The 27,396-nt window shown below is 36.1% G+C and overlaps 1 protein-coding gene across 1 annotated transcript in view; it reads left to right on the plus strand.

The window, feature by feature from the left end:
* The first annotated feature begins 2,177 nt into the window (after window positions 1-2,177).
* The window catches only part of EREG (epiregulin), a 49,963-nt gene continuing 24,744 nt past the window's right edge, over window positions 2,178-27,396 (plus strand). Inside the window, exons 1-2 of the mRNA XM_064363688.1 lie at window positions 2,178-2,319; window positions 2,580-2,766. Coding sequence (XP_064219758.1) covers window positions 2,178-2,319; window positions 2,580-2,766 — 329 coding nt within the window. The remainder of the gene's footprint in view (window positions 2,320-2,579; window positions 2,767-27,396) is intronic.

The following is a 27,396-nucleotide window of genomic DNA, read 5'->3' on the forward strand; positions in this document are numbered from 1 at the left end:
ATACTAGTTACATCTGGAGTTATGACTTAAAAATATGGAAAACACATTGAATAGAGTATAGTAAAAAAGAAAAACTATAAAAGTTTAGGTATTTTATCTATATTATCTTATTTCATGTATTAAAAAGAACTGAAAGTAAATATTAAAAATTTACAATTTACAAGGTAGGTATAAAAAGGTAGGAGGAAAGAAAGAAAGGGACTGAGAAGGGAAGCTGGGAGGAAAAAGGGGCAGAAAAACTTCAGGTGACTACACAGTAAAGAGCAAAAGACAGGAAATATTTCTGTTATTGTAACCCAAAAGTTGTTAAGGCCTAATAAAATGCAGATTACACTTGGATTAAATAGAAACATTACAAGTATTGTAATGATTTTAAGGTGAGTATTGCAAAATGGAGGATATTCCCCTAGAAATACCCCAGTATAGCTGCCTGTCTCTTAAAACTACTTTACCATGAAAAATATTGATCATAAAATTGAAACATTTATAAGAATTATTTCTTGTATCTATGTTTCCAGGTGACAAAATGAACAGAGACAAGTAAAACTGTCATCTCAGATTGAAATAAAATTAGCTGCATTTTCTATTTTAAGTAAGATTGAATATTTTCCTTTGTTTATTAACCATTTGTCGTTCTAGTTCTGTAAAATGTCTATTCATCTTCATAGCTTATATATCTATTAGAAGGTTGGATAATTTTTTATTTACATATAAAACATTCAAAATACTTCAAATATTAACCCTTTAACATTTGTGTTGCAAATGTTTATTCCAAGTTGTTTCTCCATTATTAGTCTATATTTTTCTTTGAAATATAGAATTTTCAAAGTGATATTTTCATATAGAAAGCTCTTTACCACAAGTCGTTTTTGCTTTAGATTTTTTATTCACACACAAAAAAATAGTTGACTTATTTTATTTTTAAAAGATTCTGTGTATAGCAAGATAAAAAATTTTAGTTCTTTATAACTGATAATGACTCATTTGTCACTTATTTATTATATATAGCAAGGCAAAAAATATTTTTGTACTATATATACTTACTTTATATTCCTATTTCTAAGCTAAAAATCCTTATTTTATTGCTCACTCTTTCTCTTTTAGAAACAGTCCAATACATTTATTTAATTAGTACAGCTTATAAAATACTTGGAGTTCAGATGAAGTTAGAATACTATTATTAAGCTTAATTTTCAAAATTGTATGCCGTTAAGCTTCTGAAAAAACAGACCCCGGCACAGTGGCTCACATCTATAATCCCAGCACGTTGGGAGGCTGAGGCAGGTGGATTACTTGAGCCTAGGAGTTTGAGACAAGCCTGGCCAACATGGCAAGAGCTCATCTCTACTAAAAGTATGAAAATTATCCAGGTGTGGTGGCGCATATCTGTAATCCTGAGAGGCTGAGGTGCGAGAATCATTTGAACCCAAGAGGTGGAGGTTGCAGTGAGCTGAGATCTTGTCACTGCACTCCAGCCTGGGTGACAGAGTGAGACTCTTGTCTCAAAAAAAGAAAAAAACAAAACAAAACGAGTTGCCTCTTAATAGATCGTATATGAACATGATATAAAGGATAACTAAAAAGATATTCAAAGAATAGTACTACTTCCTTCCATTATTGTTCTCTAACCACTAGTTCTACTTTTCAGAGGTAAAAATTATTTTTTATCTCTTCAGAGATACTCTATACATAAACCAGTGACACAGGGTTCTACAGTTCAGCATGTGGAGGGAATGGCACCCAAGCAGCCTCCCTGTTCGGGGAGCTGTTGCTCCACCAGCAGGAGGGGGTGGTTACTGTGTTACAGGAGTTTTTTGGCTCTACTTTACCAGCCGGAAATCTCCATAGTCATTGGCGCCTCTGTCCGGGCTTCGCTCATGGCCACAGGGCTTGCTCTACCCACTCAACCCAGTGGGCTGCACTCAGCTCGCGGTACAGCCCAGAACCCGCTCCCGCAGCCGCTCTGCGCTCAGCCCGCGATTGTTCCAGACATGGCGCAGCTGGCTTCCACTTTGGGCACCGGTGTCTGGGTGAGGGGAACGTGGTGGTGCCCCAAAATTCGGAGTTGCAAGCAACTGCGGAGCCCCAAAGGGGTGTTGTGGCTTTCACCAGGGGAGTCCTGAGGTCTGAGCCACCAAGAAATGTTATAGCTGACTCTCATTCCTGCCGCCTGCAACATGGCAAACGGGGGTGTGTTACAGCTCGTTGCTTCTACAGTTCATTTGCGTTATAGCTCGTTTGTTCCCGTCGCCCACAGTGCAGTGAGTTCTGGGTTCTCGTCCTGCAATCAAGAGGAATTAGATGTGCAGACACTGGAGAGTAAGTAGGGCGGAGAAGAATTTTATTGAGCAACAGAAGGAAAGCTGTCAGTGGAGAGGGGACCCAAGAGTGGGTAATCATCTGCGTGAGAGAGGGCGCAGAAAGTGGGTAACCCAATGTATGGCTGAGTTCAGGGTTTTCATTGGTTCAGAATGGGGGACTGCATTCTGACTGGTCCATGAACAGGCTTGGAAAAAGCACCATTTGATTGGGAAAAAGGCACTGAGGATGTTCTCACTCTGGTTGTGGACCCTACGCAGAACTGGCAGCTGGGTTTTCAGGCTTCAGGCTCTTTGGCTTGAAGGTTGGATTTCACCAGGGACCTGTCCCTATCTGTCTAGGAATCTTCCTGCTTCCTTTTGCTATCAATGCCCCCTCTGAAGAGGCACATCTAACTGCTGTTTGGATACAGACAGTAATCGCTCTTAACTGCTTCATGCTGACTGGGTGCGTTGTTTTGGGAAAACGGCAGTCAGATCTCTCAGACTACTTGGAGTTTGATGGTCTCTAGGTGAAAATAAACAAATTTTACAAGGAAGTCAAATATGCCTGGACCAAATATGTGTAATATACAAAAAGGAGCTAAAAGGAAAAACTCTATTGCCAACGGTAACAGAAATAAGAAGTAAAATAGACTAATAATTCTGAAAACAATGTTGTGGCCACAGATGTTTCACCTCAGTGAAGGAAATTAAGTGTTGTGTAGGGGAAGGCAATTAAACTTTAGAAGAGAGGGAGCTGTTTAGGGGAGTAGATAATCCCAGGGCATTCATTTGCCAAGTAGTCCTTGGCAAAGATGCCTGATGGTGAGGAACAGAACAAAGGCAAGTACAGCAAGCATAGGTGACCCTATAAAGAGGACATCCACTGAAGGTTGATTATTAACACTTATCTTTTATGATTTTTAGCGCGAGCTCTCTGATTTCTTCACACTGTTGCTTTGGATGCTCTTCTAGGTCAACAGAGGTAGTTTCATCAGTCTCCCAAACTTTACTCATGTATAATTAATACAAGAATCTACTCCAGTGTATAGATTGTGGACAACCACCTTCTAGCTCGGTTCTTTGCTCTGTGTGTTCTAGTGTTTCTGGTATCTCTTTGTATGCCCAAATTTCCTTTTCTTCTGATGCCATTCAGATTGGATTCTGGCCTACCCTAACACCTCTTTTTAACTTAATCACTTTTTGAAGACTTTATCTCCAAGTACAATCACATTCTGAGCGACTAAGGGTTAGGACTTTAACAGCTGAATTTTGGAGAAAAACCATTTAGCTTATAACAGGTCATTGTCCATTCTGTTTTAAATAATAATGTTTTTATCTTGCTACTGCAAAATTAACTTCACTCACAGTGGAATCAACAGAATTCGTTTAATTAATAAGAATGGTAAAATAATGAAAAAAATAACAGATCTGTGAAGGGAAGGATATGTTTGTAAAATTTGTTGTATTCCAATGCCAGTAATATCATATAGTCTGTGACTAAGGTTTAAGTGAATAAATAATTTTATGAGTATTTAAAGCAAATATTAGTTGACTTGTAGTTTTATAGATAACTAAAGTATTACTGAGTCTTTCAGACATTTTTTTCAGATTATTATTATGTGTGCTTTCAAGGGTTTTCTTGGGACTGTATTTAATCTCATTTGATAACTTAGTTGTGTCCTTGAACAAAATAAGACTTCAGATATACAGCCATTCCAAAAATGTTGTAATATTTTATAGTTTCTGAAAAAAATTCTAAATAAAAACTTAAGCTCAGACTTATAAAGTTTATTTTACAGCGTTTACAATATACAATTGACATCAATTGAAGAACCAAAAATGTTATGCTTATGAATAAACAAAAACTAGATAAAGTAATAATCAAATTATTTATTTCTGCTTTTCAACTTGGATATGCAGTAAACTATAAACAGTTAAAAGTAAAATTAGTTCCCATATTATACCTGATGGCATTTAACACAAATAAATACATTCTTATTTTCTTTACTGCCTATCCCCGCAAATAAAGAAGTTTCGACATTAAAAAAATACTACGTCTTATTACTCAGTTCTCTTTTTTAAAAAGCAAAGATCTTGCTCACACTAAATTTTGAAGAGTTGATGTTTATAATTAAGTATCTTCGTGATTACCCAACAACTGTGCATACTTGAAAACATTGCTTAAACTATCATATCACAACACTCCCCACAAATGAGGAAATTCATATCCAGTAACCCTTTATTTATCTTGTAATAAAATAAAGGACTCTTTCTAATATTTAGTGACATACTATTTATCTGACAAGGATTGTTTCTTAGCCAGTGTATGTGTGTGTGTATGTGTGTGTGTATGTGTGTGTGTCTTTGTTTAGGGAGAAATGACGTATTATGTCTTGAGTACCTTCTATGCACAAGGCATTCTCTTCAGCACTTTGAATATGTGAAATTATTTCAATCTTAGAAGTATTCCATGGTGTATATTCTGTTAGCTCCATTCTATAGATAAAATTATCATTCAAGCTTGTTAAACAACTCCAACTTAATAAGTGTAGGGTTTGGGATTCAAGAATGAAGTTTAAAAACAACTCTTTAAAAAGTTTAAAATAGTGTTTTAAACGGTGTTTTTAAACTTTTAAACAGTGTAATGTGGACTGTTACGTATGAACATTAGCAGAGTCAAGACCCCAAGAAGTTACCTAGTCTTTACATAAAATGTCACTGAAAACATAGATATCAGTCTATCCTCCCTCTACCATCCAAAATCTTCAACAATGAGACTTTACACCAATTCTTTGTGATTTATTTCAGTCTCCATTCTTAACTGCCAGAGTACATCCTGGAAGCCCTTTACCACTTAAGAATATCTGGTTTTGTCCTGTCTTAGCTGAAAGAAAGTCTGTTCAGGACCACTCATAATTGACAATTCTCTTTGTACTGAGAACACCCATCTTTTGTCTGTTTTTTGGTCATCTGCTCAGCCCAGAGATTCTGGCAGGGACACTGATCTGAATCTGTTCTCATCTCAGGTTTCTCCACGGGTTCCCAGGACAATCTTGCCACCAAATCAGAATTTAAAGTAAACTCCTGGGGTCCATCTGGTACTTAAATGGAACAGCATATTTGTCAACATTAATCTAGCACTTTCACATTTTTATTTCAAATGGGAATGACTCTGAGTTGGACTAGATGTCTTCATGCTTACCCAAGCTCTCTTACATACCAGCATGTGAATTCAACAAGGAGATTAAAAGGAACAATGGAGTAAGTTTAAATATTCCCACATTTTTCAAAATAGATAAGTGAAAGAAATCTATGAGGTTTTTATTTATCTTACAAGCACATTTATACTAAAACATCCACAAGTATATTTTTACCAGTAAATTCCTATGACCATAATTTCTATGACATAATTAGTATTTATTCTTAAGTGCTTAGGTGATTATAATAATAATTATTATATAGGTTCTTTGCATATCCAATATTGTCTTTGTTTCTAGTTACATACATTAGATCCGAGACACTTCTTCTCTGGGTATTTCTTTCTCGGGTCTCTGGTTTTACTGTACAAATCTATCAGCTAGTGAAATTTTTAGATGTCTAAGTATGGAGAAGGCGCCAAAGAGAAGGGAAGTTCACAGATAGAGGCTGAATAAATGCAATCTTCTCATTTTCAGTGATGGAAGTTGTTAAATTTTATAATGATTTTTGATGGATTTTTTGCAAATTGGAAAATACATGAATCAAGATCATTTGGGGAATGCTGTTAAGAATGAGATTGAACTAATCAAGGAATAATGTAATTTATGAGTATTGTATTTCCTACCTTAGGAATGATTTGGTAAATATTTGGTTTCAGCTCCAATATGTAAAGATCTTAGAAGTTATCACTCTTATCCTTACAATAAGAAAAAGCTGAACAAGCTAAAAATAAACAAATGTTCTTGGACCTATCAGAAAACTGAGGTGAATCTCGAGAGTCACTGCTGAAATATGTTTATCTGAAGCAGTAGCTGCTGAAGCCATAAACTGGTAGAAAAAAAATGGTAATTTTGGTAAATTGCTGGAGGCTGAGTATGGAGTAGTGTAAGAATGAGAATGAGAAGCAAACAACTGACTGAAGAACACACTTTAATGGGATTTGTCTCTAGAAAATCCATTAGGTTCTCATGATGAAGATGTGAGAAACAGCCCCTCCTGGCCCTGGCAGGGGGAGGGGAAGCATAGCCCTTTGAAACATACACAGAACATTGTCCATAACAAAGGCCTCCTCTCCACAGGAAATACTTGACCAGAGCCTTATCCCACCTGATGGAAGGACATCATCCCACTCCAGCTCCCTCTAGTCTTCACTCATTAGGAGAAAAAAACTAGGAGGAGAAAAAAACCTAGGAAATACCCATGAAGTTCGCAACCTAGGAATACAGACTTACTAAAAAACATATTAATCCTAAGATCGTTGACAAAACAAATTCTGTGAAGTATTTAAAGAAATTTATTCTGAGCCAGTATTAGTGACTATGACCCAGGAAACAATCTCGAGAGCTTATGAGAAAGTGTACCCAAGGTAGTTTAGTTACAGTTTGAGTTTATATATTTTAGGGAGACAGGAATTGTAGGTAAAATCATAAATCTGCATATGGAAGGTGCACATTGGTTCAGCCTAAAGAGGTGGGATATCTTGAAGTGAGGAGGGGGACTGGGAGGAGCACTTACAGATCGGTGTTAGGTTGTTCTTGCATTGCTGTAAAAAAAGATCTGAGACAGAGTAATTTATAAAGAAAAGAGATTTAATTGGTTCACAAGTCTGCAGGCTATACAGGAAGCATGGTTCTATCTGCTCAAATTCTGGGGAGGCCTGAAGGAGCCTTGACTCATGGCACAAGACAACGTGGGAACAGGCACATCACATGGTGAGAATGGGAACAAGAAAGAGTGTTGGTAGAGGTTCCACATAAATTTTAAAAAACAAATATCCTGAAAACTCACCCACTATTGAAAGGACAGAACCAAGCCATGAGGGATCTACTCCCAGTGACCCAAACACCTCCCACCAGGCCCCACTTCCAACACTGGGGATTACAATTCAACATGTGATTTGGTGGAGATATATATTCAAACAATATTATTCTTCCCATGGCCCACCAAATTTCACGTCCTTCTCACACTGAAAAAACAATCATCCTTTCCCAATAGTCCCTGAAATGTATTCTTTTTTAAAATATATATATATATATATATATGATTGCATTTTAGGTTCTAGGGTACATATAAAGAACATGCAGGATTGTTGCATAGGTACATACATGGCAATGTGGTTTGCTGCCTCCATCCCCATATCTGGCATTTCTCCCCATGTTATCCCTCCCCAACTCCCTACCCACCACTGTCCCTCCCCTAGGCCCCCCTCCACAGATCTCAGTGTGTGATGCTCCCCTCCCTGTGTCCATGTGTTCTCATTGTTAAACACCCACTTATGAGTGAGAACATGTGGTGTTTGATTTTCTGTTTTTGTGTCAGTCTGCTGAGAATGATGGTTTCCAGGTTCATCCATGTCCCTACAAAGGACATGAACTCATCGTTTTTTATGGCTGCATAGTATTCCATGATGTATATGTGCCACATTTTCCCTGTCCAGTATATCGTTGATGGGCATTTGGGTTGGTTCCAAGTCTTTGCTATTGTAAACAGTGCTGCAATGAACATACATATGCATATGTCCTTATAATAGAATGATTTATAATCCTTTGGGTATATACCCAGCAATGGGATTGCTGGGTCTTAACTTGATTTGGTGTTAACTCAAAAGTCCAAAGTCTCATCTGAGACAAGGCAATTCCCTTCCACCTATGAGCCTGTAAGAGCAAAAACAATTTATGTACTTCCAAGATACAATATCAGTATAGGCATTGGGTAAACATTCCTGTTCTAAAAGGGAGAAATCAGCCAAAATAAAGGGGCTACAAGTCCCACGCAAGTTCAAAACTCATCAGGTCAGTATTAAATCTTAACACTCCAAAATAATCTTTTTTAACTCCATGACCTGCATTCAGGCACACTGCTGCAAGGAGTGGGCTCCCAAGACCTTGGGCAGCTCTACCCCCTGTGATTTTGCGTAGTTCAACCATTATGGCTTTTCTCCCAGGTTGGAGTTGAGTGCTTGTAACTTTTCTAGGCACAGGGGGCAAGCTGCTGGTGGATCTACCATTCTGTGATCTGGAGGATGGTAGCTCTCTTCTCATAGCTCCACTAGGCAGTGCCTCAGTGGGGACTCTGTGTGGGGCCTCTAACCCCACATTTCTCTTCTGCATTGCCCTAGCAGAGGTTCTGTGAGGGCTCCACCTTGGCAGCAGACTTCTGCCTGGATGCCCAGGCTTTCTCATGTATCCTCTGAAATCTAGGTGGAGGATGCCACGCCTCTTTTACTCATGCATTCTGTGAACTTACTGGCTTAACACACATGGATGCCAGTAAGGCTTACAGCTTGTTCCCTCTAGAGCAGCAGCCTGAGTTACCTGGGCCCCTTTAAGGCAAGGCTGGAATTGGAGGTGGAGTGGCCATGATGTGAAAAGCAGCTTCTTAAAATGATGCAAGGCAATGGTGCCTCTGGGTTGACCCTGAAAACAGGGCCTCTGTTGCAAGGGGCTAGCTACCTTAGAGATCTCTTAAATGACTTTAAGGCCTTTTACTCATTGTCTTGGACATTATCCCTTGATTCCTTTTGGTTATGCAAATCTCTCTAGCAAGTGGTTGCTCCACAGCTTCCTTGAATTCCTCTCCTAAACGAACTCTTTCTTTCTCTGCCACATGATCAGGCTGCACGTCTTTCAAACTTTTATGCTCTACTTTCCTTTTAAATGCTACTTCCAACTTCAAGTCATTTATTTTCTCTTGAATCTTAGTATAGGTTGTTAGAAGCAGCCAGGTTACATCTTAAATGTGTGACCGCTTAGAAAGTTCTTCCTCCAGATACCCTAGGTCATATCTCTCAAGTTTAAACTTTCACAGATCCATAGGACATGAAGAGAATGCAGCCAAGTTATTTGCTAGGGCATAACAAGGGTGAACTTTGCTCCAGTTTCCAGTAAGTTCTTAATTTTCATCTCAGACCCCATCAGCCTAGACTTCATTGTCCATATCACTATCAGCATTTTGGTCACAACAATTTAACCAGTTTCTGAGAAGTTCCAAACTTTCCCTCATCTTCCTGTCTTCTTCTGAGCACTTCAAACTTTTCCAACCTCTTTCTGTCACTCAGTTCCAAAGTTGCTTCCACATTTTCAGGTATCTTTATAACAATATCCCCACTCCTTGGTACCAGTTTTCTGTGTTAGGCCATTCTGGCATTACCACAGAGAAATATCTGAGACTGGGTAATTTATGAAGAAAATAATTTAAACTGGCTCACAACTCTGCAGGCTGTACAGAAAGCATGGAACCAACATCTGCTTAGCTTCTGAGGAGGCCTCAGGGAGGTTTGACTTATGATGGAAGTCAAACCAGGAGCAGTCACGTTACGCAGCAAGAATGGGAACAAGAGAGTGGGGTAGGAGGTGTCACACATTAAAAAAAAAATACATACCTCCTGAGAATTCATTCACTATTGTGTGCACAATACTAAGCCATGAGGGATCTGCCCCCATGACCCAAGCAATTCTCACCAAGTCCCACCTCTAACATTGGGGATGACAATTCAACATGAGATTAGTTAGGGACATTTATTTAAATGATATGAAGGTCATAGGTGGATTCAAATATTTTCTGATTGACAGTTGGTTGAAAGAGTTAAAATTTCTCTAAGGACTTGAAGTAGTAGAAAGAATTGCTTGATTAAGATAAAGGCGGCCTTGAGGCGGGTGGATCACGAGGTCAAGAGATCGAGACCATTCTGGTCAACATGGTGAAACCCCATCTCTACTAAAAATACAAAAAATTAGCTGGGCATGGTGGCGCGTGCCTGTAATCCCAGCTACCCAGGAGGCTGAGGCAGGAGAATTGCCTGAACCCAGGAGGCGGAGGTTGCGGTGAGCCGAGATCGCGCCATTGCACTCCAGCCTGGGTAATGAGCGAAACTCCGTCTCAAAAAAAAAAAAAAAAAAGATAAAGGCGGCCTGTGGAGACCAAGGTTCTTGCTGTGTAGATGAAGTCTAATAGGTAGCAGTCTTCAGAGATAATAGATAGCAAATGTCTCCTTTCAGACATTAAAAGGTGTGAGACTCAGTTTATCGCTCCTAGATCAGAGAAAGAACTGTCTGTATTAGTGGAGATTCTCTAAAGATGCAAATTTTCCCATAAATGATAGCTTTGCAGGGGTATTTCAAAATATGACAAAAATATATTTTTTATTTCCTTCAGGGTCTGCTATCTTTCACATGATGCTATACCTGAGTTACGTTAGAATTTGGTATCTTATTGCCACAAAGAGTCTGTCAACCTTATGATCTCTGTTTTAATGTTAATGCTGGTCAGTTGTGCCTTAACTCCAAAAGGGTTGGGGTTTAATGAGGCATGTCTGACCTGCCTTCCCATCATAGCCTGAAATTTAGCTTTTCAGGTTTCTCTGGGATTCCCGTGGCCCAGAGAGGGTTTGTTCAGTTGTTTGAGGTGGTTTAAGATTTTATTTTTGGTTCTACAGTTTATGGGACATTTCCCTTTTTATATCCCTTACCAGTACATCAGTGGTTCTCCAGTATTGGTGTACAGACTCTCTCTATGGAGGAGTACTTAGGAAAGTCCAAAGTAATGATGAGAAACAAAAAACAACCCCCCCAAAAAAACTCTAGAGGAATTTAAAAGCCTATGTACCCAACTTTCTGTACATCATGCCTACAGGCTTTCAACAAAAAATTTACAAGGCATGCCTACAGGCAAGGAAAAGAACATATGAAGAGATTAAACAAGCATCAGAACTCAGATATGACAAAGATATTGGAACTATGACATAAGGAATTAAAAATAACCGTGATTAATATGTTAAAGACTCTAATAGAAAAAGCAGGCAATATGAAAGACTTGATGGCTAATGTATACATAGAGATGGAAATTCTAAGAAAGAACTAAAAGGAAACACTAGAAACCATAATACTATAACAGAATTGAAGATTAGTTTTGATGGGCTCAAGAGCAGACAGGACACAAGTCAGAACAAGTGAGAAATGAATCAGTGGACTTGAAGATAAATCAGTAGAAACTGCTCAAAACTGAAATGCAATGAGAACAATAGAATATACAAAGACAGAACAGAGCATCCAAGCATATGGAAACATTTCAGAAAGTGTAGCATATACATAATGGGAATATTACAAGGAAAGGAAGAAGAAAACAGGGCAGAAGGAATATTTAAAGTAATAGTGGTTAAGAATTTTCCTAAATTAATGACAGAAAACAAAATGCAGATTCAGGAAGCTCAGAGAACACCAAACAAGGTAAATAATAAAACAAACTAGGACTAGACATATCACATGCAAAGTGTAGATAACCAAAGCAAAAGAAGAATTTTGAAAGAAACTAGAGAAGCACATTCTCATAGAGAACCAAGGATAAGAACTGTAATAAACTTCAAATCAGAAACCATACAAACAATAGCAAAGTGAAGTGACATAATTAAAAAAAATAAAGACAGACAATAACCACCTAGAATACAGTATACAGTGATATCACCCTTCACATGTGAAGGAGAAATAAAGAGTTTCTGAGACAAACAAAAACTGATGGAAGTTATTACCAGCAGGCTTGCACTGTGAGAAATGTTAAAGGTAGTTCTTTAGGGAGAAGAAAAATAAAACTTGACTCTACATAAAGAAAGGAAGAACATTAAAGAAAGAATGCATGAAAGTAAATAAAACTTTCATTTTTCTGTTAATTGATCTGGAAGATAACTGATACATAATGATGAAGGGGTCAATTCTAAGAAGGCAGAACAATCCTAAGTGTGTATACACCAAGTAACATACAAACAATGCGAGGCAAAATTGATAGATGTGAAAAGAGAACAGACAAACCACCATTATAGTTGGAGATTTTAACACCCCTCATTCAGTAGTTAACAAATCAAGCAGGCAGAAAATCAGTAAGCATATACATTACCTGAAGAGTACTATCAATCAATATTATCTAATTGACATTTATAGAATATGTCCAACAACAGCAGAAAACACATTCTTTGAAGCTCACATGGAACATTCATCAAGATAGTATACATTCTGGGCCTTATAACATACCTCAACAAGTTTAAAAGAATACAAATTATACAATATTATTTTAGAGAAGTCAAAATCAATATTTAAATTAAAATTGAAATCAACAACAGAAAGATAGCTGGAAAAGTCCCAAATATTTTGTAATTAAATAATACACTTCCAAATAATACATGAGTTAAGGAAGTCACAAATGAAATTTAAAAATATTTTAAACTAAATGAAAATAGAAATACAATTTATCAAAATTTGCAGGATACAGACAAAGCAGTGCCAATGGGGAATTGCGAAGCTCTGCTGATTTTAGGTGGGTTTACTCATGAGTCTAGAATTTGGCTGGAAGCAGCCTAATCTTCACTGGTTTTATCTGAGGGCTTAGCTCTGCCTTATAAGGCTCTTTCCTTCCTCTGAGACCTGTGACTATCCCAAGCATTAGTTTTCCCAGTGCTGTCAAAGGCACAAGAAAGCAAGCCCATCCATGCAAGTACTTCTTGAGTCTCTTGCTTGCATCATATCTGCCTACATCCCATTGGCCCAAGCAAGTCATATGGCCAAAACCAGAATCAAGAGGTAGGGAAGTACTTTCGATACATGGATGGAGGTGGGGCTAAGCGGGTGAATATTTCAGAAAGATAATCTGTTACAGTAGTAGTGCCAACTTCAAATGGCTATTGTAAGCCTTGAATTAGGATATTACTTTATGTATATGTAAACTCAGCATAGTAGTTGGCACATAGTAAATGCACCATCATTTTTAACTATTTCTATTACTTTATTAGGCTCTGGAAATAAAACACGCATACTTCTTGTCCTCGTAGTGCTTATTAGTAAAACAGATACTGCATATGTAATGATAAGAAATGCCAGGTGTTAAATGGCCAATATTTGGGAACACTCTCCAGAATGAAGATTGATCTTGCTTGTATACAAGCCTAAAAGTCCTGGCAATTCAAGTTTATGCCGAAGTAAAATTACAAATACTCTAAATTATAACCTTTAGAAATGATAATAAAAAGTCAAATTTGAGTATTAAACTCTTGAATGTCAAGAGTTTACTGTGTTGCATTAATCTTTAATCCAATCTTAGTGATTTTAAGAACAGTAAAAATCTTGTATGGTTTATAGTTTCCAAGTTAGTTAATAGTTTCAAAGTTCAAAATGGCTAAACTTTATTGAATTCTTACCATGAGCCAGGCACAGTTTCAAATATTTTGTGCGTATTTAAGACCCACAACATTCTTAGGAAATGGTGATCCTATTATTTCTGCTGTGCAAGGGAAGAAAAACAGGCACAGAAATACTAAATGACTTGCCCAAAGTCACACAATTAGTAAATGGGGTAGTCAGAATTTGAATCCAGCTGGCTCTAAGCTCATGCTTTTAACTCCCATTCTCTTCAATGCTTTCCCATATATCATCCCATTTAACATCCCTTCATTCATTCACTTAAAGAATATTAATGGAGCACAATAATGTTCCATGTACAGAGCCAGGTACTAGAGGATATGCAAAAAAGTACAAGACATAGGGCCTGGTTCACCATCCAGGAAAGGAAAGAATTTAAAAAGTCTTCCTCAGGCCATTCTAGCATGGCCTAGAGAAATCCATCTTCCCTCACCAAGTCTTTATTTAATCCACAAAAGAGAAGAGTCTTTTGGGAAACTCCATATACCAGAATTCTCCAGGTTGTTAATAGGATCCCAGGTGCAACAAACCTCCCAGCATGGGCTTGCTTTCTTGCGTCTTTGATCTATATTTCCTTGGGGGAAAAAAAAAAAAGAAAAAACGTCTTGATTGTTTTGTTTCGCATGGTTTGAAAAGCAAGGAGAAATCCCTTCTTCCTCAATGCATTATATTCTATTGTCCTATCACAAAGAAACTGTGCCCTTACATCCTCAGTTTTTTATAGAACCAGACACTATAGCTTTTCAATTGGCTTACTCATCATTCTGGCCCTTTCTGTTTAGCCTCTGGATAGGAAATATTCTGAGTTGTTTGCCTTTCATTCACCCAATAGTCTCTCAGCCCCAATGAATGATGCTCATTCAAGCTAATACTGCTCAACCATCCTCCCCTTTGGGTGACCCTTTGCCCTATCTGATAGATGATTTAGGTTAGGAAAAGATTTTATTTTTGGCTCTGCAGGCCTCTGAGAGTTTCATTTGGAGGCCAATTGTCAGCATCAAATAGTCTACTCGTTTGGACTTCTCAGCCAGCTCCTGTAATTCTCATCCAAATAGATCCTCAAATCCTGGACCTAAATGCTTCCTCGCAGGAGCATGGGTTACTGTGAGATGAAGTGTCTGCATGTGTTCTCTATTTTTGGAGTCTTGTGTAAGCTAAGGACATATGACTTTCTTAGAGGAGGGATTTTATCAAAGTTGGCCTCTGATATGGCTTTAAATCGAGAGGCTTATTAAACCAATGCAGTTTGATGCTGTGTAGTCAAAAGTTAAAGCCAAACTGGGATTAAGCGGAAACTAAGCTAAAAGTGAGGTGAAGAGTGCTGAGAGTCTGAAGAGTGAGACACTCTCCAAAGGAGGAGCAAGAGCCACAAGGGATTGAGAACAAGAGGACTGAATTGATGGAGAACGGGGTGTAATGTTCAGACCATGATCAGTGAGAAAACCTTGTGCTTGGGCAGTAGTTAGGAGATCTACTCTAAGGCAGAGGTAGACCAGTCTTGCGACGTAAAGGGAACACCAGAAAGACCAGGGATTTGAAATCCAATAATCCTAGTTTCAGATCTCAGCTTCATCACTGCTTGATATTAAATATGTTATTTAACTCTCAGGTAATCATGAATAAATGGGAGATTATTATACCAAGTCCATGAATAGTTTTGAAGATTGAAAGAAGGAACATGTGTAATGTACCTAGCTTCATTTTTCACACACAGTAAATATTCAATAAATACAAATTCTCTCTTACTTTGCTTCCTAGTCTTCTCCCACTCCCCTAACTGCACCATAATCTTGATTCATCTTTATAAACTGGTTGTGTGTACCTGTCTTAAACTGAGTGATTTTAGGAAGTTCTGATAACCATTTTCCATTCTTTCTAATTAGTTTAAAACTGTGGAATGCTACCTTTGTGTTTGAAATAGCACACATTTCTCTAGGCACAATCTGTTCCCATTCTGACTCATTGATAAAGTCTAATTTTTTCCTTTTGACCAAAGTGAAATGTTCTTTATGTGAAAAGACATGAAGAGTGAAGCAATAAACAAACTATGTTGGCCTTCAAAAGATAAAATTTATTCCCTTCCCAGAAACAAAACAGTGACCACTCAAAACTTAGGGTTAAACACTGAGCAAATTCTGAGCAAAACTTAACATTGAATTCATGGTTAAAATACAAGCAAATTATGTAATGAAATGCATAAAAGCCCATAATATTAATTCAAAAATTATAATGCCACATTTTAAAAATGTAAGGAAAATTGCATCATAAGAAACCCTAAGGGCCCAGACAAGTTTTATGGCACTTGTACCTACACTATTGCTTGAAATAAAAAAATCATATGAGAAATCTTTTTTACAGTACTTTTAGAAGTAGTAGTTTTTGTCATACAGGATTTAACCTACAAGATAAGGAAATTATAATGTATAGAAGTAATTGTCAAACTTTTTAAACCAATGTTTCTTAAATGAAATTTTATGTGGAAGATCTATACACATAATAAAAAATAGCAATAGTGAAAGTGAGAACCTGGAACTTATCTTCTTCAGAAACACATATTCTCTCTCCCATGTCTGACCCCTACAGAGACTCCTAGCCCCCAACCACCTCAGAAAGCTCCTAAGTCTCCAGAATCCACAAGAAAGTCACTGTTCTAAATCACCATAAAACTACTTTTTTTCTGAATTGCTTGTTGTAACCAATTGATGTGCCATTAAATACATTTTAATAAATCTCAGCTATATTTTAGCTTTCAAATGTAATTTAAAAAATCACGTTGCCTCTCAACAATTTCTTTTTAAACATTTATTTCAGATATAAATGAATAAATATTCTTGGGTATGCTTCATCTTTATTTAAAATGATTTTAGGTCTGGAAGACCATGCACTACTTCATGAGGTTGAGAAAACCTCATGAAAATGGTAACATTTTACTAAGATGATTTTTAAATGACAAACTTCCAACTCAATAAATTATAATGAAAGTATATTTAGAAGAAAAGTTATAACTGAACACATGTATGGATCAATCAATGAAGAAGTTGGAAGCAAGAATTTTCTTAGTAATAAAAATGTATCTGGATACTTTTAGCAGTTTTATTTATAACATTATAAGTTCCATGCTATTTTTGTATCTATCTAAAAAGTGCTTTAGTTTCAAACCTAATATTGTTGAATAACTTGGCTTGTCTTTTACCTTCTATCATAATTAAGCCCTTTATAGAGAAACATATGTGAAAATATTTTAAATACTTTAAGTGCAAAAAGTGGGAATAGCAAATAACAGTAAATCCAAGGAATTGGGTGATGTCTCTTCTCCTCAAAATAACGCAGATGTATTTATCTTTTAGGTTTCAGTATCATTCCTACATTAATTTTCAAAGTAATAAACATCCAAAAGAGATCAGGTTTTTTTTTTTATGTGGAGCACAAAGATACTCTATTGGTTGGACTCCTTATTTCTGGGTTGCCTGTAGGAGCCCCTTGGCTCCTTAAGCTGCACAGTGTTTTCTCAAAATAATTCATTATTTCATCTCTGACCAGTTTTTCTTAGCATTATTCAAGATGTTATAAAGTCTTCAACAACCAGCATATTCTAAAGATTTCTGAAAGTATTTCTCCTGCTCAACAGGCTCCACCAAACCCATTATATGACATTGTGACTTGTGAGTGATGTCAATCAATGTTGAGAAGTAATGTTACGTGGACTGGTTAATGGGCAGCTCTTCCTTACCACTGGCCCTAAATTTGAACCGTAGGTGTCTAACAAAACTGGTCTGGGAGCTAGTTCAAATAACATGCACATCATTCATATAACAGGAACCACAGATGCAATAATTATTAATATTGTAGTGTTTGATTACTATCAGTTATAGAATGACCTAGTTCCAATGTAATTTCCTTCTCTACTATAATCTGTAAAACCAAAGAAAATGACAGAAGTGCATTTTAATTGATTTAGAGGTTTTGTTTTTATTTATTTATTTTTTCTTTTTTGCCAAGGTTGAGGATGTGCCCCGGAAAAAACAAAACAAACAAACAAAAAAGACAAGCCACAGTAGGATCTGTAGCCGATACTTTTTCCAGAGAGGATTTTGAAGGCTTTGATATTTAAAGCAGAAAAAGTGGGCAGGCAGGGAAAAGGGAAAGAAAAAAAAGATGGAGTGGTCTGATCACATTGTTATGAGAGTTTGATTAGGCTCACTGAGTCCATATGTTGCACGCAAAAAGAAGGAGGTGGAGGAAACAATTATATATTCATCTCATGTTCAGTACACCTGTACTTTACATATGACAAAGTCAATATTGAGTAGAGGAAGAAGTCAAATATACATTTGGTTCAGGACGGGCAGGGTCAGGGGACGATTTCTGGTTTTCTCTTGTCCTGTACCCTGAAGATAAGCAGTGTATATTAATGTGGCATTCTTTCTATCTATCAGTTAAGCAACAAAAGGAAAGGCAGTGTGTATGTGTGTATGTGTGAGATTCAGCTTCCACATTTAACTTTTCCCTTTTGGCATAGTGAATTTGGGGTCTGTCGATTTTATTTTCCTTTTACAAACCTATCTAATGGAATTCAGCTTTGGTAATCAAAATATTCATTCAACAACCTTGTATTTACTGTCTACTATATGCAAAACAATACACTAGAGAGAGTAGGGTTTCCAAATAGAAGGAAGACATCATTTGGGATTCAAGAATATTCAAATCTGACATTGAGGAGTGTACAACTTTTAAATCAGCACTAAGAAGAGCAATAGCTAGTACTTATTAAGTAACTTATATGTGCCAGGATATGTTCTAATGTTTTTGACTTTATTACTTTAATTTTCACAACTGTCTTATCATTTCATTTTATATATGAGAAACTTGCTCAATATCACACAATTACTTAGTAGTGGAGCCTATATTCAAAGGCAGATAGCTAAGAACCTTCACTTACTTCCAGTGTGCTATGCAACTTTTCTGATACAAAACAAATGATGTATGTAAAACATTATGGGGTTTTAAAGATGTAAAAATACAGACCCAGCTGGAAAATCAGAACTTCTTAAATGAGATGGTTTTGAAAATAAAACTTAAACTATAATTGAGATTTTAACATCTAAACACAGGGATGATGGTAACCAATGAAGAATGAAAAGGGGAACAAAATCTGGAAGTCAACAAGGTAGAGTGCAGAAAATGTTTTTGCTATGATAATTAGAAAGTCAATTATAACCTGTATTTTGAGATATTTAACAATGCAGAAAAGGTGAAGCTGATAAAGGTTGTGATAGAGTGGAAGACTTTGTGAGGGCCCAGGGTAAATGGGACTTAAGATTGGTGGGAGAGAAAAGAAAGTAGTAGAATAAGAGGCTGGTAAAGATTTAAGGGAGAATAATAACTAGGTAAGACTCAGAAGCAGTTAAGAAGCAAGTCAATAAAGAATACACGCAGAGGGGCCAAAAAGAAGGAGTCTTATTTTTAAGTAATAGCAATGAAGAACAATATGGTAAATGAGTTAATATATCAAAAAAGTCAAAAGATATAAAAAAAGCTACTATATTTAAGAACATCTTAAGTTGTTCTGATTTAAGAACAAAAGTACTCATAAAAGATATTTCTCAGCTTACTTTCTTTACATGGTACTTAAATAATGCCTCTAAAATTACTGTTTTTCATTTATATATTTATTGTATGGCACAAATTGATTAGCGAGGTCAAAAGATATTTACAAATTAATTTATTTACCAAATATTTATCGAGCATGTATTGTGTGTCAGATACCATGTTAAGTACCAAGAATATAAAATAAATAAAAAAGGAATGATCTCTTTCTTCTAGAGCTTACTTTTTAATGGAAGAAGCAAAGAAAAAATGTATGAAGAAGTGATAAGTTTTATAATAGAATAAGTTCAAAATGTAATGTAAAGCAAGGTTATCACTCAGTGAACCTAATATGGTCCAGGAAGATCAGGGAAGACTGCTGGAGGAAGTGGTATTTAAGTAGAGACTAATTTGAGAGTTGACCAGCACAAGAAATAAGCAAAAGTACCAATTAACTAGAGCTCAAGTGTCATAAAAATATTTTGAATTCAAAAGTCACAAAAGTGGAAATGTTACATAACCCCAAGGCTTCAACCCTCAAATTTACCCTCTGACATCAAGAACCATTCCTACCTTCCTGTTACACTATTGAGTTTGATTTATTTTTTTCCTTCTAAGTATTTTTTATTGACCTGTGATTTTGAAAGGTGAAGGATTTCGCAGAGTTTCCAGAGACCTCGCTACAGCAGATATCTTAACAAAGAGCAGAAAGTTTCATCTCTGAGTGTTATAATGTTCACAACAATACTGGCATTTTAGGTATCTATAAAGAAAAGGGTAGCTATAAATGAACAACCATTTGTTTTGGAGACCCATAATATATGAGATATATGTTTTCCAAGTCCAAAGACGTACCTTGTCATCCAGATAGGACACAGATGGTCTCTAGGGAATTGGCTTAAGCTTTATATAAAACTTAGGTATTCTGTTGGTGAGATTTGGAGTTTCATTTAACTTCATTTTTTATATACTTTTAAGAATATAGTTACACTAAGCCAGAAAGAACAGATCTGAAGTATTATTTCTTCTGGTACAAAAGGTAGAAAGATAACTGGATTTTATATGTAAGTGTGTTTTGGGAGGTGTCTTTAGAAGAAGGAAAATTAATGGTGTTCCAGGGAGTTTGTGGGGTTGACTAATGAGATGACAAGAGTTTTGAGGGATTCTGACGCTGGATTTACAGCCTGAGCAAGCCACAGTCACTTGAAAATAGCATCTAGAAGCCTTAAGAATGATTTTCTTTCATTTCATCATTCTTCTGATCTGCCATTCTGAGGTCCAAATCAGTTCAAGCTCCACAGCACTGTTAACACTGAGCACATTGACCCATATTTATTTCTCAGACTCAGTTTTTAACCCTCACTGAAGATAAAAGTTTTTCCCAAAAAATTGGGGTAGAAGGGAAAGGAATAAGAAGCAAGACCAAGAAATTTAAATAAGGATTGAATGTAATATTAAGTATAGTATTTTAGAGAATTACTTTGTTCCTAATATTACTATTGCAATGTGTAAGAATACTTTTCTTAAGTAGTAATAATGTTTATAAGAGTTATGTAGTATTAAAGGAAATTATTTTGGATGTTTCTTCCAAATTAAGTAGAAAAATTTAAGTAGGCATGTTATAGTAAAATTCACCATAAGTAGCTTTTCTATCCCATTCATTTGAATATATTGTAGGTTAGACAAAGACCCACATAGAAGAATGATTTATCTCTACTACCTGAGTTTTACACTTACACTTTGACAACTTAAGAGAGGCCAGGTTGTAAATGTCCTCATTCTGAAGCTCATTGATACCCATCCTCACTTATGGATTATTTAGAATTAGAAGAAATGTATGATTTCATACCTCTGTAATTTGACTTCTCTCCTCTCTATGCTTCTGAACTTTCTCCTGAAAGGTGACTGGTGATCTCATTACTGCCACATCTTTTCCTTCATTCCTATTGTTTTGACGTCATTGTTCCACCTGCTATTGGTGCCTATGCTTCCTCTTGGAAACACCCACCTCCTTTTCCTTTGAAAATCCAGCACTGTCATGATTACTCTCTTACCATTTTTAACTCTTTTATGTCTCCTGGCACTAAGTAAATACCTAACGTGTATTATTGTCAATAATTATATCTTACAGTTTTGTCTCATTCTTTTTATTAAACATAATTTCATTTGAGTCCCATGAAGGACAGGAGCAATTACCTGCAAGTAGTAGAGATGAGGCTAGTAGAGTTTCAATGTCATAAGGTCATAAGGTCAAGGGACTTAGAAACGGTCAGAGCCAGGACTGAAACCTAGGACTTCTGGCTACTAATTTGGTGTCTTTTTGGCTTAACTCATTATTTTCTTTTCTGGTTTTTAGAATATTCAATTTATATAGTTTTCTCCCATCAGAAAAAGTGAAACTGTCTTCATAGATGTGCTTTGGGTCATATAACAAGATTGGCTTCTTAATCCTCAGCAGGATCTGGATTTTCTAGCTCCTAAATCCCCATATTGTGTTTTGTGGAATGCATGATTCATATGTTTCAAGCAAAGGGAGGAAGATTTAAAAAAGGAGGGGAAAAAGCCTAAGCAAAAATCTTAGGAGAGATGAAGTCAGATTTTAGAAAACCAGAGAAACCTGTTCATAAAATATATAACATTTCCATATCCTGAGGATATTATCTGTGCTACCACTCTAGAGTCTTTTAGCCAATAACTTTGCACACTTGCCTAAGGTTGCCTAAGGCACATACTGGTCAAGAGATAATAAAGTTGTGGTTCTACCTTCTTAATATGGTACTAAGAAAGCTATATGATTAGAGATCATGTAGTTCAAGCCTGCATTTTAAGGATGAGAAGTATCTAACCCAGAGAAGTTGTGATCTCCACAAGAGCAGGTAACAATCTATTTTCAGAGTCAGGACTAGAGCTTGAATCTAGAATGTGGAGTTCAATATTCTTTCTCTTTACATGTTTTAGTTAAGACTAAAGCTGTTTGCTTGTAAAGTTACATTGATTTGGGATCCTTTCTGGACCAAATAAATTAGAATCCCTGGAAAGGTAAGGCCCAGATATAATTATATCTTTTTCAAAGCTGACTAAATGGTTTAAAAATGCATCCACAGAGTCCAGCAAGACTTACAATAAAATTTTAATAATTTACACAAATAATCCCTTACAGAGTAAGATCTCCTAGAAGATACAATCTTATTTAAGTGTAATTCTATTAGGGGGTATTTAAGTTCAAATATATATTATGAGTAATAAAGACTTTAATGGCTATTGTTTTACTGCCTTCACTAGTAATGTTTTACTGTCTGTTAGTGGTAGTGATAAACAGAGAAAAACATATTAATCATGAAAAAATTCTTGGAGCTTTTGTGGCATTGCACTCAGTCTTCTACGTGTTTTACCTCCTGGGTCTGCATAAATTAGGTACTGCTTGTTGAATTTTAGATGATATCTTTAAGGAGACTGAAAGACAAGAAGATTGCTGGGTACGGTGGCTCACGCCTATAATCCCAGTAGTTTGGGAGGGCGAGATGGGCAGATCATGAGGTCAGGAGTTCAAGACCAGCCTGGCCAACATAGTGAAACCCCATCTCTACTAAAAATATAAAACATTAGCTGCGCATGGTGGCAGGCACGTGTAATCCCAGCTTCTTGGAAGACTGAGGCAGGAGAACCATTTGAACCCGGGAGGCAGAGGTTGCAGTGAGCCAAGATCGTGACACTGGACTCCAGCCTGGGCAACAGAGCCAGACTCTGTCTCAAAAAAAAAAAAAAAATAGTAAATATTTAAACTTGAAATTTTCTTTTTTTCTTTTCTTTTTCTTTTTTTTTTTTGTTACCAGGCTGGAATGCAGTGGCATGATCTTGGCTCACTGCAACATCCACCTCCAGGCTCAAGCGATTCTCCTACCTCAACCTTCTGAGTAGCTGGGACTACAGTTGGGTGCCACCATGCCTGGCTAATTTTTGTAATTTTAGTAGAGACAGGGTTTCGCCATGTTGGCCAGGATGGTCTCTGTCTCTTGACCTCGTTATCCAGCCGCCTCAGCCTCCCAAAGTGCTAGGATTACAGGTGTGAGGCACTGCACCCGGCCTACTATGTTTTATTCTATTCCTACATCTAAGAAGAACATTAATATAATATTTGTAAAATCACATAAATCTACATATGATCATGAAATAATCATGCAAATGATTGGCAAGTAAAATGAAAAGTTCCTTGAATTAAATATGTGCATTTATTTATATGGCTGTCTTGTGGTTGCATGAGACGTAAAATATTGAATGAATGGCTTCATGAAAGTTAGCATTTTAACTGTTAAATGCTGCTTAAGGAGTAGGAAACATACAATTATATGTAACTAGGTGTTAGCTAAACATGGAACATGAAAAAACAGTCCTTTAAATAGGTATAGCTGCATTCCTAATTCATCATCACTATGTGTGTAAATTACTGTTGTGTGGGTTTACATAAGTGACTGAAGGAGAGGTTCTATTATTAGGGCACAACTCATGGCAAGTATAACAAGCAGCAGCTTCAGAATCAGCTAGGTTCCTAAAATCACATATTATCTGGCCTTTTAATATTTTGTGATTACTGAATCATTTTCTAGAGAATTATGTTGATGAAATTCATGGGTGGGATTTTAAATGTGAAATTTTTAGAATAAAATGTTTTTCTTAAACACAAGAATAAAAAAAAGTAATATTAGCAAATGCTTTAGAGATGGAAACTGAAAGACTGGCAGACATGATTTTCTGCTTGATGAAAAGACAACAACATATAAATTTCTTTTTAAGAAAAATAAATAAAAACTACCTGCAAAGGGATATGAATGTTCTTTGCAAGTAATCTGAGACGAAAGAACTCCAGAAACATGGATTTTAATTTAAAAACTGAGAGTATCATATGTATAACAAACTCTGAACTTCAGGTGCACTACATGCTACAGGTTAAAGCAATAGAATATGATGGTAAAGACTACAGATGCTGTTGTCAGGCTGCCTGGTTTGAATCCCATCTCTGCAATTTATGAGCTTAAGAACCTTGGACAAATTTCTTAATCTTTTGTGCTTTAATCTATAAAATGGAAATAAAAGAGTACTTACTTCATAGGGCTATTTTGAGGAATAAATAAGCAGATATATTTATATTTCATTTTATTTTACTTTTATGAGACAGGGTCTTACTCTGTTGTCCAGACTAGAGTGTAGTAATGTAATCATGGCTCACTGTAACCTTGACCTCCTGGGCTCAAGTGGTCCTCGCACCTCAGCTTTCAAGTAGCTGGGATGACAGACATGTGCCACTTTGTCCGGCTAATTTTTTTAATTTTAATTTTTTGTAGACACACAGTCTCACTATGTTGCCCAGGCTAGTATCAAACTCCTGAGCTCAAGAAATCCTCCTGCCTCAGCCTCCCAAATCTCTGAGATGATAGTCATAAGCCACAGCACCTGGCTAGCAAATATATTTTGAACCACTTAATGAGTTATAAGCATCAGGCAGAAATATTTGCTGCTGTTACTCTTACTATTTGTCATGTGTCATTTAGATTTAAGAAGAAGTATCGATTACTTCCATATTCCTTTCCACCTATAGTTTTGAATCTCAATGAAACCACAAATAGAATAAATTGTATTTTAATGAATTCTCTCATCTAATCAGCTATTGGCTAATTTGCCATCCATATCATTTACTCAACACTCAAATGGTATGTGAATTTTTAAATGTGTTAGATAATTTTTAATTTCAGAAAAACTCTCAAATTATCAAGTTAATCAAGAAGAAAATGTGATTTGGATTTTAGTAAACTTTAAAACTTTCTTAATTCTTGTTTTCTTCTACATCTAATTATATATTGAAAGAAAAACAAGATCATTTTCTTTTTGAGTTATTAAACCAATTGAAGAATGGATTAGTCCACATGAAAAATACTTTTAAAAAAATCTATGATAAAAACTTTTTAAGTAAAGAAGAGTATTTACTACATTCAATATATGTTCCTTCCTTTTCTCTATTTTGTCTCTAACTGGATTGTTTTTTGGTTCAGAATTTCACCTGTCTATATCTATGTATATCTCTATAAAAATTCTATTACTGACCTGGTGCGGTGGCTCATGCCTGTAATCCCAGCACTTTGGGAGGCTGAGGCAGGTGGATCATCTGAGGCTGGGAGTATGAAACCAGCCTATTAGCATGGTGAAACACCGCCTCTACTAAAAATACAAAATCAACTGGGCATTGGGGTGTGTGCCTACAATTTCAGCTACTTGGGAGGCTGAGGCAGGAGAATCACTGGAACCCAAAGTGGGTGGTTGTGATGAGCCAAGATTGTGCTATTGCACTTTAGACTGAGCGACAAGAGCGAAACTTCATCTCAAAAAAAAATTATCATAAAAGGCATAAATTCTTCATTAAATTTATTGCTAAAAGGATAGCAAAAAGGATCCTTGCTAAAAGGATCCCATATGGTGAACATGCAATTAAATTTATAATAACATCAATAAAAAATTAGCTAAAATTTATTGCTAAAAGGATAGCAAAAAGGATTCTTGCTAAAAGGATCCCATATGGTGAACATGCAATTACATTTATAATAACATCAATAAAAAATTAGCATTTGCTAGAACAGAATTCATATTTAAGGTCTTTTTTTTAATATTAAATGAAACAATTTGATCTTGAACACTTTCCTAAATTTTTCAATTCCTTAATTGTAAAAAGGCAATCCAATACCATTTTATCTCAGTGGTTTTTGCTAAGGACTAATAAACGACTTGAAACTTTTGTGTTATGTAAAAACTAATTCACGAAAGTAGCTGTGCTCTTTTTTTAAATTAGAAAAGCAGTAATTTCATAATAAACAAATGCCAATTATAGTCAGAAGAAAAAACAACTTGATAGAAAAAGAAAGAGATGGAAGAATTGTAAGGTGTTATATGTCCTTGTATGTTGCTAAACGCTGGCTCTATGGGTAGGGCCCACGGCTTCATCTGATTGCAGTCTACTATAGGTTTAATACTGATATCAGTTTAGAGCCTGTGTGTGTGCTCCCAGTCTAGGATTGCCTAATTTTTCTCATGAGAGGAATCTCTTTTAATTTAAAAGAATTATTTTCTGCAGGACTCTTCTTCCTCATTTAACAGTGCTTACATGTTTGCTCTATATCAGTTAAAAAACACAAGGCCCACAGCCTTTATGAATTCAGTATCAACTTAAAATGAATACATGTTACTAATCACTATAGAGGCTTAATGTATGTTTAAAAGAGAATTTATACAAATATATGTGTTTTTAGTCTATAGACAATATTTAGATTTACCAACCCCTTAGAAAGGAATCCTAGTATGTCTCAAACTGGGAATTGCTGACGTTGCCGATGTATTAAAGTCACTTCCTAGTTGGAAAATTCTATGACGTGGTTGTTTTCTTCCCAAACTATTCTATCTTTAAATAAGCTTTGTACCTTTAAGAAGAATTATGATTATACCTCATACTATGTATATATATTTAAATGAACAATTAATGAAAATTGTTCCCAATTATTTAAAAAAAAAAGAAGAATACTATTTTGCGGAGGCAGTGCAAATTCTCTGATGTGTCATGGTGGAGTCATTCTCGAAATCTAATGGCTAGAAAATTGAGTAAACATAGAACCAATAAATAAAAGATTTCTTCACATCATATAAAATCAGCCCACAGAAGAGCACATTGCTGTGGAAAATTTTGAGACAAGCACAAGGATTTTTTTCACAGTGATGATATCTCATGCTGGCAGGCATCAGTTACAAAGTGAAAAAATTCCTCTTCACATATCAATACCACAGAGGTGACTGTTGTCAATTATTGTCAGCATGACCTCATTCTCCCCATCGCATCCCTACCATCTTTCTTTTCAGCATAAAACACATTATATTTAAAGAAACAAGACATTAATCAGGATTAAAAACTCTTGCTCTCACTCCTTGCAAGGAAATGCTCCCAGTTGACACTCCATTCATTTGAATTCTGCTTTCATTCTTCAACCACTGTGACTTATTTTTTTTCCAGATTCAATTTGTAGGACCAAAGCCATCATGTAACCATAAAAGTCACTTTTCCCCATTCTAATTTATGAAAGTTGGGATCCCTACCT

This window comes from Aotus nancymaae, unplaced genomic scaffold (assembly GCF_030222135.1).
Source record: "Aotus nancymaae isolate 86718 unplaced genomic scaffold, 86718_ANA_hifiasm-v0.15.2.pri h1tg000006l, whole genome shotgun sequence".
NCBI lineage: Eukaryota > Metazoa > Chordata > Mammalia > Primates > Aotidae > Aotus > Aotus nancymaae.